The 20,378-nt window shown below is 28.4% G+C and overlaps 1 protein-coding gene across 2 annotated transcripts; it reads left to right on the forward strand.

Moving 5' to 3' along the window:
* The first annotated feature begins 6,614 nt into the window (after positions 1-6,614).
* On the forward strand, positions 6,615-8,933 carry PDF1 (protodermal factor 1). Of its 2 annotated transcripts, none has more exons than XM_020379159.3 (3): positions 6,615-6,865; positions 7,291-7,621; positions 8,385-8,933. In XM_020379159.3, the coding sequence occupies exons 1-3, from the start codon at positions 6,697-6,699 to the stop codon at positions 8,716-8,718; spliced, it is 834 nt and encodes a 277-aa protein (XP_020234748.1). In that variant the 5' UTR covers positions 6,615-6,696; the 3' UTR covers positions 8,719-8,933. The 2 variants fall into 2 exon arrangements, with proteins under 2 accessions (XP_020234748.1, XP_020234749.1); XM_020379160.3 differs by having other exon boundaries at positions 6,615-6,847.
* Positions 8,934-20,378: the final 11,445 nt, after the last annotated feature.

Raw genomic sequence — 20,378 nt, forward strand, 5'->3', positions numbered from 1 at the left:
CATAAGTCAAGGATATTTCTCAATAATCAAAGGCTCATTCTTAGATATAATTAATAAATATTAACTATTTATTTTATTATCCACCTTTGCATAATAAGTTTTAGTTGTTAGTCATGTAAATAAGATAAAGATGTCATGTGTCTTTTTATTTTTTATTTTTTTATTTTTATTTCATTTTGTGATTTTGTAGCAAATCAAATAAATATTTTAATTAACTATTTAATCAAATATTATTTTTAATTAATATTGAATATGATAATTGTACACCATTTGTCGTAGTTCTTTCCTAATATGTTGTCAGTTGTCAATCGTGACGATGGTACTTTTGTTTACATATACTCAAGCTACCTTCACTTTTTTTTCATCATTTTCTTTATAGGTGTTACATTAAGAAGACATTACTAACATACATACATCATTAAATGAGAATGTTTTAATCTTAAATTAAATACTAGTAAAATATTTTTAAAAAATTATAAAAGTGTACGTCAATTAACAAAAAATAGGTAACCAATATATACCTGACAAATCCTCAAAAGAAAAACAAAACTTCACTCTCATTCTAGAGGTCATATAACTCAATAAAGAAAAATAAACAAATTTCAAAAGCTAGCTAAGCAAAAAAAAGAAGCTTTGCCCTTCTTAGTATCTCCTCAATCTTAGTAATGATAAAGTGGGTTGAACATGTCAGGTCAACCCATTTGATCTACTGAAAATGACATGATAGGTTAAATAGTTCAATTTACTTACTCACTCTGCCTAACTTGCCTATCTAGCATGTTGAAAGTAGGATGGGTTAGGTTGGTCCATCCAGTTGGTTTACTAAGTTAACTTGTCTACACACACACACATATATATATAAAGACATGATCCATTGACACATATACCAAATTATATATCTTTAATAACTTTTGTGTAATGTAAATTTAACTTATACAATTATTAAATTATATCATATTATACTTAAGATCATCTATATCAAATTTCAAATGATTTAAATTTTTCTAGAAATGTTATCCAAAAATAGGTATTTACACAATATTTTTAATGTCATATTATACGTAAAAATAAAACAATGTGATGAACTAATAAATAATTTTTGAATCATGTGAAATTTAATATAAATCATATAATTCAATTGTTGGATTAGTTAAATTTACATTATATAAAAAGTTATTGAATGCATTACACGTAATGTCAATGGACCCTGACTCATATATATATATATATATGAAGAGGAATTCTTTTACTTTAGGAGTAAGTCTACCTAGACTTATTCCGTTCAATAACTCATGTTTTACATTAAATTTTAATGATCCAACCATTCAATTTAAAGTTCTTAATACATAGATCAAATCTGCAAATTTTTAGAAAATTTAAAAATCATTTGATGCTTCATTTCGTTAATTCAAATTGACGGATAATCATAAAATCATTTTATACATTAATTCGAATTATGAAACAAAGTACCAAATGATTTTCAAATTTTCTAAAAATTTGCAGATTTGATCTATGTATTAAGAACTTTAAATTGAATGATTGAATCGTTGAAATTTGATGTAGAACATGAGTTATTGAACGGAGTAAGTCTAGGTAGACTTACTCTGAAATAAAAGGATCTCTCCTCTCTCTCTCTCTATATATATATATATATATTTATATATATATATATATATATATATATTCATGCTTTATATTGAATTCAAAAATTCAACTGTTGAATTATGATTTTTTAATGAATATATTAAGTTTACAAAATTTTGTAAAGTTTTAAAACTATATAATATTTTGTTATAAAGATTCAAATTAGCGTATAATATGCTTTTAAGAATATACATCCATTTGGTTTAATGTAATCAAATATCAAATAGCTTTTAAATTTTTTAGACTTGATCTATTTACTAAGAACAAGAACTCTTACTTCAACATTTAGATAATTGAAATTCAATGTAGAACATGAATTATTGACTAAAGTAACTCTAGCATAACTTACACTTGAAGTAAGTAGATCTTACTACTATAGGATGCATTATCTACAACGATTTTGTGAAGCCATCTACATCAGTTCTGAAACTAATGTAGAATAAAGTGACTTAAAAATGTATAGACTACTACATTGATTTTTAAACCAGTGCAAAATATTTACATTTACATTGATTTTATATGAAAATCGATGTAGATTAGGACATAAATCTACATCAATTCTATTTGAAAATTGATGTAGATTTAAATTCTAAAACCTACATCGATTTTGGATGAACTAATGTAGAATTATATCCTTATTTACATTTATTTGTAGCTAAATCGATGTAGATTTGCATTTTTGTTGAGAAATTTTGTTTGTTTTTAGGTTCTTTTTATTTAACTTGTAATTAACACATAATTACAGCCCAAATTTTGAAAGAAAAAAAAAAGATGGATGTATTATAAAAAAAAAAACTATTATTCAAAGTGAAAAGAAATACAAAGTTGGAAACCAAACCAAATCCACAAACAAATCAAAAAAGATAAAAAAACGATCAAATACACTTGTACAAAGAAAGACTAATTGGCCTCCAATTATATTAGATCAACCAACAAATTAAATAGACCTAGTCACCAAATTAGATATGTGCTGACCAATTGATCGTTAATAAGAGATGTATCACTCTTTGCGAGCTTCCTATCAAATCAAGACTAAATGATGATGTAAACACAAAACACACCAATAATATTATGCTTTGTTACCAACATAAATTAGCATGTCACATGGTATATTTCACCTCCCTTATATATCCAACCTTCAAGAGTTCTTCCACTTGTCTTTCAACTTCTTGTTAAAATTATAAAGTCTCCTTCCTCTTCTTTTGACAAACTGATTTCATTGAGAGATCAGCTTCCAATCTACGACAAAAAATATTGATTTATTCTAAGCATATTTTTTCTCAAACAAAGAGACATATTTTATCTTTGTTATGACATAAAATATTTGAATCTATTTCAAACTGATTTCATTTTATCTTTATATATATAAGGTTTAAGATTTAGGATATATATATATATATATATATATATATATATAATGAATTAATGCTCAAGTATCGAATCTTGATCCTTGATTAAAGAATCAAAATATCAAATTAAACTACTTAAATTAATAAGTTTTATTGTTTTAGGATTTATATACATATCTATATAAGGATTTGTTAATTTACACTAAATATATATACACATTAAATAACAAAAGTCATTAACTTTAAGTGGTTTAACACTTAAACTTTTTAACCAAACCAAAATTTAATCTCTGCTTTGGACATGAATTTGTAACTAAAAGTATCACTTTAGTCATAAAGGGACCCACCTAGTAGAAAGAAACTATATACTTCCTTAATTATCAAACAAATATATATATATATATATATATATATATATATATATATATATATAGAGGAGGGTTCAAACGACACCGGTGTAACTTTTACTAAGTGTTACACCGCTCAATAACTTTATATTAAATGTGAATTTTGAAAATCTAACCGTAAGATTGAAAGTTCATATCTCTTAGATCATATATGTCAAATTTTGTTAAAATTAAACAACAACTTGAAGGTATTCAAAGTGTTCATATTTTAGTATATTTTGAAATGTATATATTACGTCAATTTTGTTTTATGATAATGAAGTATCAAATCATCTTAGATTAATACAAAATTTGACATATATGATCTAAGAGATATGAACTTTCAATCTAACGGTTAGATTTTCAAAATTCACATTTAATATAAAGTTATTGAGCGGTGTAACACTTAGTAAAAGTTACACCGATGTCGTTTAAACCCTCCTCATATATATATATATATATATATATATATATATATATATATATATATATATATATATATATATATATATACCAAACCAAACAAAAGTTATAAAAGAATCAAAATGAAAATAACCATATATTATATAGACCAAAGTCTTACTTAAACCTAAAATTATATTAACACATTATTTGATTTTACATTTATTGGCTAATTTTATGCTTAATTTTGTCAAACACTTATGTACAGTAAAACGGAGTGTCTGGCCACAAGCATAGTATCTTCAATAAAACAGTTACAGTAATATATGACTTCACCTAAATATATGTCGACCTACTTATATTGCTACCATTTTACTTTGTCATAAATAGTTTGTGAACTGTCATCTGTAACAGTGTCTTCTTGCCTCTATGCAACAGCTCATAGCCACACTGTTTCCTACGACTTTTCTTCCTAGTATTGAGCTCGTTTATTTATACGGAAAATATTAACAAGTGTCTTTACCCTTGAGGGTACTGTGGATATTGTTTAAGAAATTTAAAAATAAATTATTAATTACTTAATGGTAACAATACACTCTCTTTCACGATTTTTCATATATAATTCAAATATAATCTTCAATAAAAAAATTATTTATTAATTTCTTAAACCCTAATAACAAAAGCTCGAGTCAATGCAAGGTTTCCTACCCACATTCAATCCTGTTGCAACATTTTGTGCAAACTCACCTACTTTCTGTCAATGCCATTTACTTCGGAATAACTCACTCACTTGTAATTTCAGTGTTTGGGCCCCCCTCTCTTCTCCAACGAAATGCCAAATTCTCATACGAATACTGTCTGGCAAACATTTAGATACATGTCTAGTTCTTGCTATAGCTAGTATCATAAAAAAAAAAATAGTTGTGTTATTTAAAGAGTTAACAAAAACTCATTTTATTATAATTTTAAAAATCATGAGAAAACGTTAACAATGCTTTGTAATGAATACGTTTTATTATTGCTGTTATAGTGTACTGTTGAAATAGTATCATGCATCTAAGTTTAGGACAAACAACTTTTATATCTATATATATACATAAAGAATGAGTTCTGTTTTAGTTTATACTTGGAACAAATGTAAATGAATAGACAAAGAAATTATTAAATAAAAAATACAAGTGTTTAATATTTTATTTTTGAAGTAGTTAAATGAATAGTAAAAATTATTTTAATTACCAACACATGTTCCAAAAACAAACACTAATTTTGTTTATATTTAAATAAAAAAGTATAATGTGTGATAATCTTTCAATTGAGCTAGTCTCTATGGTCAGTTTCATCATGTCATTAGCATTATATTTAGTAATATATACGGTAGTTGTCACTTTTATCAATATATAGAAATGTTAAAGAATTTAAATAAAATATTTTTTTATTAAGATGTGATATTTAATATTACCAATCTTTTTATTAAAATTTGAATAAACACAATTTATTTAAGTAGTACTAGTAGATATAGCAAGGCTAGGAAATCAATAAAAATAAAAATAAAAATAAAAATAAAAATAAAAAGCCTATAGGAAACATACGTGGGTGTGCACTAAATGAGTGAATACACAAATTCAATATATCTGTTCACCATACTTCAGACAAAATAATGTTGGCCAGACCCATTTAATGTAAGACTCATAACCTATGGCAGTTGATCCGAACCACAGACATCAACAATGGTAGAAATTTAGTGTACGAATATTATTGGCCACAGCTACTCTACTGAAAAGCAACCTATATGAACTTGCTAGCTGTTTCCAAGCAATAGTAATTAAAGTTTTCCCCTTTTCCTTGCCAAATAACTTATCCCATTTTCTTTATGAAATTTGTAGTATCCAAAGTGGGTTGGAAATTTCAAACTGGTAAATCAGACTAATTTGCTTTCTATCAGGTCCACTCAATCTTCCATGTTTATATACAATGTAACATTTTATACAAGTAACACCTTCTGAAGGTCTATTTATGAAAACAGAGAAGCAGATACTTGTATATATACCATGTATTGATTGGTACAGCCTGTTAAAATCAACCACAACTGTTTCTGAGAGTAAATTAAATATTATGTACATTGATTGATATTCATACCTAGGGGTATGTCTCCATCACGCTCCCTCAAATGTGGGGGTACTGTGTTGTTGATTTCACTGTCAAGTGTTTGATATTGTATAAACAAGCGAAGTTTCCTAATTATATTGAAGAGGCATAGATATAATGCTAACTAAGCTTCCTACATCCTAAAGTTCTTTAGAGTAAGCATGGCAAAAAATTATTGTACGTATCTTAAACCAATACCACATTTGCACCCACCCAAATTACTTATTGCTTAGGACAAAATTTAAGTACAATATTTTAAATGTTGTTAATGTTATTCTCATTCAGAATTGAAAATTTACTTAAATAATATACACTTACATTTCCTACAAATTTCATTAATATACATTTACACATATATTTATCAAAATAAAATTTCAATTCTAATTGAAAAACACCACTAATTATACTTAAAGAACTATAGTTAAGTTTTGTTCAATTTTGAATTTACGAAGTTTTGTCCCATTGCTTTAGCATTAATATTTGATAAAAATAAAGATGGGGTTGGGGAGAGAGGATTTAGATGTGTAAAACATGTTCAAGGTTTTTCAGAATATTTTAGGCTTTATTACACGAAGTAGGGAATTAATACCATGAGTAAATGCACCCTGCAAGACATCAACTAACCACACACACTTCCCACCTGCTAATATTTACTACTACAATTCAGTTCTATGAACCGTTTTATATTCCATGCTATCTCCCTTCTCCAAACCACTCCAAAATCCACTCTTAACCCTTCTTTCTCTGCTATCTCTCTTGTGTTCTAAGCAATGGAGAGGAAAAGAAGCCATGTCTCTATTACCATGTTTACGATGCTTCTTGGGTTGCTCTCTCAGCACCTTATCATTCCTGTAATCTCCACCACTGTTGAAGATCAGAAGAACTACTGGCCAGATCCACATGCAGGAAGCTCCCCCACAGGTTTCACTGATTCTTTGTGTAATCCCTCTAACTGAAGTACTACATTAGTCCAATATTAATTATCCAAGCAAAAATAATAATTTTCATAGCATAATATTATTATATTTGTTATTCTTACGTAGCATGAAGTTTCAAATGACCAAATTAAATGTTTCTTAAAAGATTATAGTGTGTTTCATCTCAGATATATAACTTTGCACATCTACTAAGAAACCAAGAAACTACTGGTCGTAGCTTCCACTTATTTTTGTCTCTAAGATCAATCTAGTGGTAGGGTTTCTGATTGAATTTCCAATCATCCATTTAGATGATATAGGTCGACTTACTTTTAGAGGTTAGAGTACAACGAGTAAAGTTTTAGGGTAAAACTTTGTTATTATTTGTAATCTTTTCTATCGATAAAAAAAGATGATATACATTGTCTTCTTCTTGACTCACTGCAGGCTCACACAGTCCTCCTCCTACATCTCATGGCCATGGAAGCTCTCCACCCTCACATGGTGGTGGAAGTTACCGTCCAACTCCATCAGCACCCTCAGGTGGAAACTGTGGATCATCATCACCCCCACATCATGATCCAACACCCTCAACCCCATCAACACCATCAAACCCTCCTTCAGGTGGATACTATAACAACCCACCATCTCATGGAGGTGGTAGCCCCCCTACACCTGTCACTGTGAGCCCACCAACCACACCAGTAGACCCTGGCACCCCCAGTATCCCTTCACCACCTTTCATTCCTTCCCCATCTCCCTTCACTGGCACATGCAAGTAAGTTTATTGCACAACTTTGCTCAACGTTACCTACTAAATATGTGTAAGATACAGTAAAGTATATAATAGAAAAATTGTTTTTTTACCTCTGTGGTTACTCTATCTTTAGAGTTTAGACCTAACCCTTGCACACAAAAGAAAGAAAAAGTATGATATGAAAATAACATGGGTTATACAATTAATATATTTATTATACCAATTATTTTACACCACTTTTAACTCTTCTTGATAGAGTCACCTTTGCACTTTTCTCTGTCTCTTTTTCCTCCTTTCATGTCACTTAGCTGTTTATCTCATGTGGATAAGCTAGGGTATAAGAAGAGGTACAGAAAAAGAGTGTTGTGAAATGAATATTTTTTACTTAATATATTGGAATATTTTAGAGTAATATTATTTCCAACAAAAAAAAAATTACAATTTTTTTTATCATATTCTTCCTTTTATCTTTTTCATTAAATTACTCATTTCTTTGTATTTATTTCCTTTTTCCTTTCATTTCTCTCCTTATTATTGAAAATGTTGTGAAAATTTTAATACAAATCACATTACTCTATGTATTTTATTGAACCTTTTCCTTATTACATCCTTCTTTATTTATTTATTTGTACATCACATGGCTTATCATGTCGATTATTTCTTTTCTTTTCTCTCAAGATGTTCAAGAGATATGAAAAAAAAAAAAAAACTTTTTTTGATAATATACATCATTTCCAGTTATATATATAACCTGATGGATCCTTAATTTTCCTTGAACCTTCAGCTACTGGAGGTCTCATCCAGGAATCATATGGGGAATTCTTGGCTGGTGGGGAACCCTAGGGAGTGCATTTGGTGCCACAAGTACTATTCCAGGGTTCAGTCCTGGTATGAGCTTGCCACAAGCTCTTTCTAACACAAGAAATGATGGGCTTGGAGCACTCTACAGAGAAGGCACAGCTTCCTTCCTCAACTCCTTGGTCAACAACAAGTTCCCTTACACAACCAACCAAGTCAGGGACAGATTTGTGGAATCACTCAGTTCCAACAAGGCTGCGGCAGCACAAGCACAGCTCTTCAAGATGGCCAATGAAGGAAGAATGAAGCCTAGACCATGAGATGGATTGATTAATTAGTCTTAGTTTCATTTGGTGTGTCAATTTACTCAGTTAAGAGCATTTATATCTAAGATTTCTGTTAGTTTGTGTCATTTAATTAAGGTTCCTCATCACATGTGTTAATTAATATGTCTTGAGATGGATATCTTGTTTCTTCGAAATTTAATGCAAACTTTATGGTTTTGGTTTTGAATAAAGTTTATTTATTGTCGTAATTGATGGTTCTAGGATATAGACCTTCATTAGTTCATAAAATTACAAATTTAAATGAAAAAGTACTTATATAAGATAAATCTTTTTAAGAAGTTATCATTTTAAATTTATAAAATGGACATTTTTTTTTAAATTTTTATCCTTTTCCAAAAGTTTACATAAATATTTATAATTTTTCAAACACATGTTTTAATTATTATTTTTTTAAGAAAAAAAGGTATTGTTTTTCTTTATGGAAAAAAAAACCCTCAAAGAAGGGACCCTAAATCCCTGTGTTTTTAACCTGGGTCAAAATGGATTGACTTTAATTTCCCAAATAGAGTAATAATTCTGAAGTAGCCGGAGGCATCAATTCAAATAGATGATTGGTGAGTCTTGTAGACGTTCGAGCAAGGTCCCAACCTTTTAAATGTTTAAAGTTGTCTAGGATTGTTTCCTAGTTACATAAAGTACATGGTTTAGATGTCTATATACATGTGTGTAAACAAACTTACACGAAAAGGAGTTACCCTTATATCCTAGAGGAATTCCCTTTATATGAAAAGAAGCAAGTGAATACAATGATAGGACCAGTTACTGTTAGTGCCTAGTTAATTATTCCGAAAATAATATATATATATATATATATATATATATATATATATATATATATATATATATATCTATAAGGCTGTCTTCTGGTTAAGATATTAAAACAAAAAAGTTGACGCAAATATAATGATCAAATGATTTATTATATATTTAAGCTATAATTTATTCAGTTACAATTATTAGGCTACTAGTTCATCAAATAATAATTTGTTAATAATATAATTTTTTAAATATATACATACATATATGTGTAATATATATATATATATATATATATATATATATATATATTACAATATTTAATAATTTTTTATTGGATAATTTTATTTTTATTGAAAGTTTAGTGATCTACATAGATTATATTTACAAAATCATATAGTATTTTTGTACCTACATAGAGATATTTCTTTCTCCTTCTCGTAGATGTTTTCATTTCTCTTTACTTCCCAATTTAATTAGTTGCCCAGACACATTAAGTGCACCCACAATAGACATTTTGATGCTCAAATAAGTTATCCTTTCAATATATTAAATGCAATTAATGAATAATATTTTTACCTCAAGATACGATATTATTTATATTAACTATAATAGGTCCAGATCTTACTGAACTGCAATTTAAAATTAACAATTAGATAATACGTCAATAATTGATTCTGTATTAGTGATTAAATTATGATTACATTTATTATCATAACTTAGATTAAGAGGTTTCTTAACCCGTTCGAATTCGACGTTCTTAGATTCACTTGTCTCAATCATCATACCCTAAACTTAGATTAAGAGGTGAAGTTATCAAGGGTGCAACGAGAGCAACAAAATTCTCATTGCAACTAATCATAACTCTAAGCTTGTAATCACAATTTTATAAACAAATACAAAAGAGTCAAAAACTATCACTACTATTATATCTTATTTTATTTTATTACATAATAATACATTATAGATTTATAGGTTGATAATAATTCCAACTTTTTCATTTATTAGTTTAATGGACCAACTCGTAAACTTGCGGGCTAGCCCAACTTCAACAATTAACCCTGTAGGGCTTAGCGAGTTAGGACAAAATGTCTTGGTTCTATTTATACCATCGGTCTAATTTGACCTTATTTGCAGGATGACCCAATTTGACCTTATTTGCATGGTGACCCATCATGCTGGAGATAAATTGATAGTCTTGTGTAGGATGGAAATTGATTCATACATAGGAGTGAGAATTTTATACTTTTTTTAACAAAGAAATTTTATAACTATTAATAGTGAAATCCACATAAAGTCAATATGAAGAAATTGATGTCTTTAATTAGCATTAGTGTCATTTTACAATTAATAGAAAATATATTTGAATTTTAAAAGGCAAAAGAAAATCTAGAAAAAAGTGGGCCTTGACTATGTAGTTTTGACCAGAATTTTTTTTATAACAAACTATGTACTCTCCCTTTAATAAAATATAGATAGATATAGATATAGATAACATAAAGAGAAGAAAGGGAAAAAAAATGTATCTTTTATCTTTCCCATGATGAATGCAAAAAGAAAATTGAATAATATAGGTGAGAAATTTTGTACTTATTAATTACACAATCCATATAATAAATATGAAGTTAATATCCTTAATTGATATTAACGTCATTAAATTTATTAAATACTAATAGACTTCTTTACAATTTACAGATAACATTTGAATTTTCACTATTTTTTTATATTTTCCTACAAACAAAAATTTGCAGGAAATATTTGTGGATTTTCCTACAAATAAAAATTTGCAGGGAAATTTTTGGTGATGTTTCTGCAAAATAAATTAGCGAAGAATTTTTTATGAATTGTTACGAATTTATTTAATATAAAAACTATTTTTTATGGAAAATAAATTCCAGAAACACTAGTAAAAAATACACTTTTAAAATTGGTCATTTTTTACTTTTAAAATCGATTTTTTGACCGATTTTAAAAGAGCTAATTTTAAAAAGTAGCATTTTTAACATCGGTCATTGACCGATGTTAAAAGTACATGCATCAACCGATTTTAAAAGTAAGACTTTTAACATCTGTCATGCATAAATTGATTTTAAAAGTTAAACTTTTAAATTGGCACAGGTCGTTCCAATTTCCTTAAAAGGCCTAAAACTGTAGTCTGGAATGGCCCGTACTGCAATTAGAACGGCCCGTTCTGGTTGCAGAACAGGCCGTTCTGATTGTAGCACGGGCCGTTCTCCAATTCGAACGACGCGTTCTGATTGCAGTATGAGCCGTACTACAACCAGAACGGGCTGTTCTGACTGCAGAGCGGCCCGTTCCAGATTTGAAATTTACGAAAATGCAAGACATGAGAAAAAAATTAGAATATTACCTTGATATAGTCTTGTAAAGAAAATGAGAAGTTAGGGACTTTAGATGTGAGTGCGAGAGAGAGTAAAAAAAATGGAGGAAAAAATTAAAGAGAATAGAGGGAAAGATCAAAGAGAATGGAGGGAAAGAGAATAAATTTAGGCATTGACATTTTTAAAATCGGTTATTTAAGAACCGATTTTAAAAGTAGCACTTTTAAAAATCGGTTCTTAATGAGCTGATTTTAAAAGTAGCTTTTAAAATCGGCTCTTAAGTAACCGATTTGAAAAGTTCTTAAGGAGCCGATTTTAAAAGATTTTTAAAATCGGTTCTTAAGTAACCGATTTTAAAAGTAGCACTTTTAAAATCGGTTCTTATGTAACCGATTTTAAAAGTAACATTTTTAAAAAATCGGCTCTTCAGTAGCCGATTTTAAAAGTGTTACTTTTAAAATCGGTTACTTAAGAACTGATTTTAAAAGCTACTTTTAACATCGGCTCCTTAAGAACCGATTTTAAAAGTTGCATCAGAGACCTTTTAAAATTGATTAAAAGGTAACCGATTTAAAAAGTAATGTCATTATTTACAAAATTGTTACTGCGTCACTTTTAACATAGGCTGCTTGAGAGCCGATTTTAAAATTCCAATTTTAAAAGTGATTTTTGTACTAGTAAAAAAGTCGTATAGGAAACTTTTTTCTTTATGCAATCCTTTTTATGAGTATTATTCGCAGGCAATATTATAATAAGTTGCAGGAAAACTCACATGTAAAGTTACCTACGGATTTGCAAATTTTAATCATTAGGAAAAATTAAAAAAAAATATTTAAATTATTAGTTTAAAATAATAAAGTTTTTTCTTAATAAAATAATATTTTACTAAATCATTAATAAATATCTCATCATTAAAAAATTAATTTAAAAAATAAGATACAAAAAAAATTATAGATATGTAATAAGTTAACAATACTAACTTTTAATTTAGTGATAAAATTTAAAATAAAATTATCTAATGAAAATTAATTGCAAATTTTGTTGTGAGTTTAAATCTACAAGAAAGTCTACAGGTAATTTCTTTATAAAAATAAATATTAATAATTATAATAAATGACTAAAATAAAAATATTTAATATAAAACCAAATAAATTTCTTAAATTAAATATATTATAAAATAATTATGTAATAATAAGTTAAATCGATTAATTCTTGTACTTAGAAAATAAAAATAAAAATGTATACTTTTAAATATAATTCACTTGGCAATTTTGTGGTACAATGAACAGGGAAAAATGGTGAAATTAATGAGACTACATGTGAATCTAATATTTTGTCCCTGATGCGTTTTAATTCCGATAGAAAACAATACTACAAATTTGTGATTTGACTTTTCTCTTTAATGTATATTTTATTTAACAAAATCTAAATTTATAATATTAATATTGTAAAATAAAACATATTACATTAATAAATATTTTATAATTAAATTAAAAAATTTATTTTAAAATAATTATTATGAATAAAAAATTTAATATAATTAAAAATTAGATGAACTCGAACTGTCTACACGAAGTACTACAAAAACATACAATGTTAAGAGCTTATATATTCAATATTCATAGGGAAAAAGTTAGCAGATTCAAACTCTTGATTCAAAGTTCTTCCATTCAAGTCTTTCATGACTACGACGCAAGAAACAACCAAGAAATTAATTGTTCGATGGATATGGCTTCCATCCAAGTTTTATGGTAAGTGCTCATTCTCTCTTACTAAACGTGTGTCATACTTGTGCCCGTACGTTGCACGAAAAATAAATTATTATAGTTAATAAATTTTATTTTAATAATTAATATATATATATATAATTGTGAAAATTAATTGAACTCAACGTAACATGAAAAAAAAATTTGAATATACAAATGAAACAATAATGATAAATGATTGAAAACATGATAATATAATGTATTAGAAAAACTAAATTGCATTGTGTCTCAGCTTTAAAAACATCAACATCTACAATATGAGTTAATGCATTAACCTGAAGAAAAAAACTTTATAATTAACTTATAAGATGTGTAATATTAAAATGCTATAAAGATGTAGTAATTCAAATAGAAAGGAAAAAAAATTAAATTTTTACCTTATACAGTGATTATGTAATGATTCCTGAACACATCCATCATGAAAAATAAACTTGATGAAATGTTTGAAAAATTAGAACTAAAGTAGACATATTTTCCTTTTATAATGTTATTATAAAAAAATGCAAGTTACTTATGTCAGAGTCTAAAAGACTTCTTTATAAACTACATTAGTAATAGATGTTGAACCATTTACCTCATCGTCACATATAAGAATTTTTAGTCCACTGCGAGATGTGACTCGAGATATTGCGACATATAATTGGCCATGTGAAAAAACAGGTTGTGGAAGATAGATGGCAACATGCTTCAATAATTGTCCTTGACTTTTATTTATTGTCATGACAAAAAAGACATTTACTGGGAATTGTCTATGTTGAAATTTGAAAAGAATTCTCTTATATGATGGAATTAAGGACAATCGAGGAATAAAAACCTTTTGTCCAATATTGCTGCTTGATATCACTTTTGCCTCCAAAACATATTTACCCAACTGAATTATGATAAGTCTAGTTCCATTACACAACTTAGAATATTAATCTATATTTCTCAACAACATTATCAAAACACTAACTTTCAATTTCACCTCATGATTTGGAAGTTCAGAAGCAGTGATAATATTAAGGAATTCAAGGGTATAAAAATCATTAGGTGTACCTAATTGTCCTTCAGTAGAACATGTAACACAAAGAGAATCTAGGATTTGCTGGATTGTAACCCTTTTGCACTCTCTTAGAATACCACATCATTGCTCCACATTCTTGGCACTCACAAGTAGGATAAACTGTTTATTATTATAAGAAAATAATAAGTCTTCATGTAATAGATTAATGGTTAAAATATAAAACTTAAAATAAAATACAATATTGAAGACATATAATCGGTAGTGGATACATCTTCATGTATACCATCAATAATTACATTATGTTTTGAAGTTCTGATTAATCTACCATTGTTCCATATTAACTTTTGTGATCATTTCCCTTGTGCATGGTTATTATGATTTGATTCACATTCTTCGAACATGTCATCAAATTCATTGTTTTGATTTGATGTGCGATTTGCTCTTTGGCTAGATAATATCTTAATTACAAAATAACAAAATAAAAGGATAATCAAATAAGAAATGGAAACATAAACATTATAAAATTAAATAATATGGTTATATCAAAAGAAATAAGACTTCATAAATTGCCATTTGTGACATTTGACAATGGAGATTGAGTAAATTATTCTGTCATACATACACCTCTTCTAACAACTCTATTTAAGACAGTGTTAAATCGATGTGCATTATGTGTGCTATCATTGACTGAAAAAAAACTAACCTTGTAAATAAGTTTCTCCATAAATAATTTTGAGAAATAAATAATATATCAAAAAAATTTGGTTAGTACTAACCTATTAACGTGACAGTTGTTACATCAGAAGATTGAGACATATTACATCGACGTTACATAGGTGCAACTTTACCAAATAATAGTTTATCTCCAGCAAAAGAGGGGGTAACATTTTGACTGTTGGCGCCTAGTAATAATGATAAGAAAATATGAATAATTATTAATTTTCAAACATATAAATAGAAGGAGCAGACATCTTTTACAAAATTTAATTTTACCATTAGTAATATCCAACAATAGAATATTACATAATTCTACTTGATTGGATGCACTTCTTGTAACGACCCGGCTGGTCACTACACACACAGCAACAACACCACAGCACCCCACAGAAGAACATGCATATATATAAGCAGCTAAATATATACACAAGGTCCAATCTGGGACTAAAAACAGAGTATATAAAATTCATCCAGCAATGCTACACAACTAGCTAAAACAACAAAACATCAAAAATACATCCACTACATCTGCCAGCTGCAGACCTGCCTCAGAACACCAACCTATCCCTGCTCTGCTCCCATACAACGTATGATCATCGTAGTCTAAACCACATGGAAACAACAAAGGGTAAGCTAGTGAAAAGAATCAGCATACATATATATAAATACATGAATGGTAAACAGCTACACCTATCAGCACATCATCAGCATACAACTCATCAGATATACAACATAAACAGCAATAAACACACAATGCGTCGTCACGCATATCAGCTATAATTTGGTCACTTGTAAGCGGTATAGCTCGACCTGGCCCCTATACCGTGGTCGCTTTGTACACGTGTGCCTCGACCTTGCCTACACACGGGATCACTAAGAACTTAGAGGAGAACAACAATGACCACTCCAAGGATCAGCTTCCCAAGAAGGGTTTTCAACAAATTTGGGCTCTAAGAGCACCACAACTACTCAATCCACACATGGGATGAGAAATTTCAAAAACATCTCCTCTAGTCTTAGTGATCAACAGCTCAGTCTTACGGCCTACAACAGCTCAGCCTTACGGCCTACAACAGCTCAGCCTTACGGCCTACAACAGCTCATATCAGCATGCAGCACAACACAACATAACAGTAATAACAGCATACAGCATAGCTCAACATTATACAACATAGCTTAAACATCATAATTCAGCATGAACATCTCACAGCATTAATCAGCATAAACAACATTCGGCACAGCTCAGCATAACAGCAATAACAACTCAAACATTATTAATAGCATGATCAACAACTTTACAACATACAACATATAATACAACTCACCCGTCTTGTTTACAACTCATCTATCATGCCAAATTACCCACCCAAACAACACCAATCAACCTAAGCACCTAAAACAACTTTTAACTTAACCAATGCTGACAGTTTGACCCCTCTTCACTAAAACAGCCATATCTGGAGTTCTAGAACTCCTTTTTGGGTGATTCCAACGCCATTGGAAATCTAAGATCCAAGGCTACAACTTTCATGAAGACTAGAAAGTCAAATTCTGAAAGCAAAAAAGCGCTCAGTGCCTCCAAAGCACTCGGCGCTTTACCTCCAGGGATTCTCCTCTAGCTCTCTACCCCCAAAGGGCTCAGCCCTTCAAAATGGCTCAACCGTTTCAAAAGCGCTCAACACTTTAAAACGGCTCAGCCATTTTGCTCCAGAAACTCTCCCTTGTCACGCAGCCCCTAAAGGGCTCAGCCCTTCAAAATGAGTAAGCCGTTTGTGACAGAAACACAGTCCCTCCTCCATGTTTGAACAACAACCTGCAAACAGAGAAATCCCAACACATGCAAACCAGCCCAAAATGCCACATTTTCATCAATCAACACAAAAATCCCTTCTTTTTCAACATGCAACCACGAATCATCAAAACCCCAAAATTTCACCCAAAACCTCGAAAACCCGAAAATGAAAATTTCATCAAAATAGCTCGTCAATCATCCAAAATCAAACAACTCAAGAGTTTTTCAACTCATTCTCAACCCAAACCAACAAAACCTAGCTTCCCTTACCTCAGTGTGAAGAAAAAACTAAGCTCCGGGACAGCTGCAAGAGAAAGAGAAGCTTGAACGAAGAAGAAGAACAAGCTTGAGGAAATGAAGAACGGAGGAGAAGAAGTGTCAGCAAGATCACCAGCTACTCAGCACCTAGCTCACCAAAGAAGGAAGAATCAAGCAACAATGAGTAGGAAAATTGGGGAGAAGAGAATATGAGTGAATAATGAAAGTGAGAGAAGTGAGGCAAAAAAAAGAATAAGCTACGGGTCTCACACTTCTTCAATAAAATCATTTAGATAATACCCACGGGAATGATCACTTAGAATATTATTTCCTGTAATTATAAAATACACATTCATATATTAATTACATTTTAAAGTGCTTTATATAATTAAATACTTTGACAGAAAAACTTCTTATTGTTAATATGTAACATTGGGACATATTATCACTCGCCATTGGTGACATTTTAATGACACACTCTGACACATTTACTACAATTACAATATTGAACATCTTCATCGAATGATTTTGAGTTATTTCATTTTTTTTCCAACATTATCATCCATAACACTACTTGTCTCTAAATACTCAAAATCTGAAGAAACTAAAGAAAATGTTAAATATCTATTATAAATAATTTAAAATGTTTAGCATTGAAAGAAAATTTAATAAGTTCAACCTGTCAATAAATAAAATTATTTATATATTCTCTTAAATGACTCTCGCTTGGGAACCAAATCTAAAAGGATAATACTACCGGGAGGGTATGCGGTGTACTAGTAGAAGCCAAATTCCCACCTATTAAGTTCCTTTTTTCCTTTTAAATTAACAATTAAAACCTTTCAAACAACCATAAAGAGTTATACAACAACCCTTTGTCTTTTCAATATGAATCAAAACCATAAACATTTAGAAAACTATAGTTTGGCAAGAAAATAAAAGGTTAGATAATTTAAAAATCACCTGCACGGTATATGTTAGGCAATAAATAAATGAGGCAATGAGATCTTTAGCATTGAAAGAGAAAAAAAAAGTCATATTGAGAGAAGAATAGTCACAGAGGAAGAAATATATATACAACAGATGTATGAGACATAACATGTTCAGCTTGGATGGTGATTAAATTTTAGAAATCAATAATCACTCACAGTATATACGATGCAGTAGATAAATCCATCAATTGAATCATTTGTGTTCAAAGAGAGAAAAAAAAAAAGAAGAAGAATAACATTGAGAGAAGAATATTCAGAAAAGAAAAAATAAAAAATAAAGAGAGAATAATAATATTATAATAATGTATTTTAATAAAATACTTTAAATAAATAACATAACATATACCTCTTTTAAAATATAAAGTGTCTATCTTCTGTCATATAAATAACTCTGTACTACCTGTGACATAATAAAAAATGAACAGCTTCTAACATAACAATCTAAATATAATGGGACTTTAATATTTTAATATTAAATACCTTTTAATCATGCACTGCAAGAAAAAAAACACCAAATGATCATCGAAGAAAGAAAAATCCACCTACTTTTATTAATTGAGTTTATGTAAAAAATCATTCACCAAATGCGCAGTAAAACCACCTTTCAAAGTTTTTTGTTTTGTTATTTTAAAGTAACCAACAACCAAATACTTTAATTATCTGATGTGGTAGTGATTATTTTGTCTTATTTACTTTAACCAACCATCACTAATCAAAAAATATACTAACCTTTGAATTTTTTTTCTTTTTCTTTGTGTAACTTTTTAATTTTGTAGTAATTATTTGATATTCATTTATTTTTCCTTTTTACTTGTGTAACATCTTTAGTGGTAGAAACCTTAATTTAATTTTTGAATCAGTAATCAAAGTATAAAATCTAATTATTTTGAAAATCATTATAGAAAAAAAAAACTAAACAAAATTTATAATATTTGTTTAAAAAGAAATTGTGTAAACACATAAATATAATTAATATTACAATATATCTTTATATATTATTTTTTAATAATTATAAATTAGTTTTATATTTAGAAATTTTATAATAAATTTTAAAAGATAAAATTAATAAAATATGAAACAATATTATTTTTTTATAACATATATGATTGGTGTACATTTATCTTCATGGTATTATATGATTTGATTCAAATCTCGTGCAATATTTCTCTGTTAATAAAAATTATCAATTGACATTAAAAAGTTGTAATCAATACATAAGAAGTTATGTATAGATACTTTTCATTCATGTTAAAAAAATATTATCAAAAGAAAAAACTGACGGTAGTTAGCCTTAAACAAAATGATTTGTACATAAAAAAGTGACGTTAAATTTTTTTAAAAAAAGATATTGAGTTGTAGGATTTGATTAAAAGAAAAATTGAAAGATTTGAATCAGACCAATTTTATTTGTTTTAAAAGAAGGTTATTATTTGAATTATAATAGGTAAAAATAATTAAAAGAATAAAGGGAAAAAATACATTAACTTCTAAAAAATAACATGCGTGCAGAAAGATTTATCGATATTTTTACTAAGATCATTGACTCATTGTAATTGATTCTAAAAACAATATCTTTACTAATTATTTTTTTTTTGGTAGAGATGAAAATTTCAAACAAAAGCAAAAACAAAATTTATATTATCCAACAATGAAATTTATAACTGTTATAATTTATGGGAAAAAAAAACCTTTTCATCCACCAAAATCATCTCCAAGAAATTTATTTGCAATGGATTCTTAAACTCTGACAGCCTCCACAATCTTATTATACGAACTCTTATTTTCTAGTCAATTGTCCCTGCTACAATGTCCTTTAGTAATATAAATCTCTGAGTCATGTCCCTTAAAAAGAAGATGAAAGTAAAAAGGATAAAACTTTTAATAATATCTTCACTAATCATATTTTTTTTTGTGAAGATGAAAATTTCAAACAGAAGCAAAAATAAGAACTACACTGTCCAACAATGAAATTTATAATTGTTATAATTTATGAAAAAAAAACATCTT

Source organism: Cajanus cajan, chromosome 2 (genome assembly GCF_000230855.2).
Source record: "Cajanus cajan strain Asha chromosome 2, NIPB_CcT2T_4, whole genome shotgun sequence".
Taxonomy (NCBI): domain Eukaryota; kingdom Viridiplantae; phylum Streptophyta; class Magnoliopsida; order Fabales; family Fabaceae; genus Cajanus; species Cajanus cajan.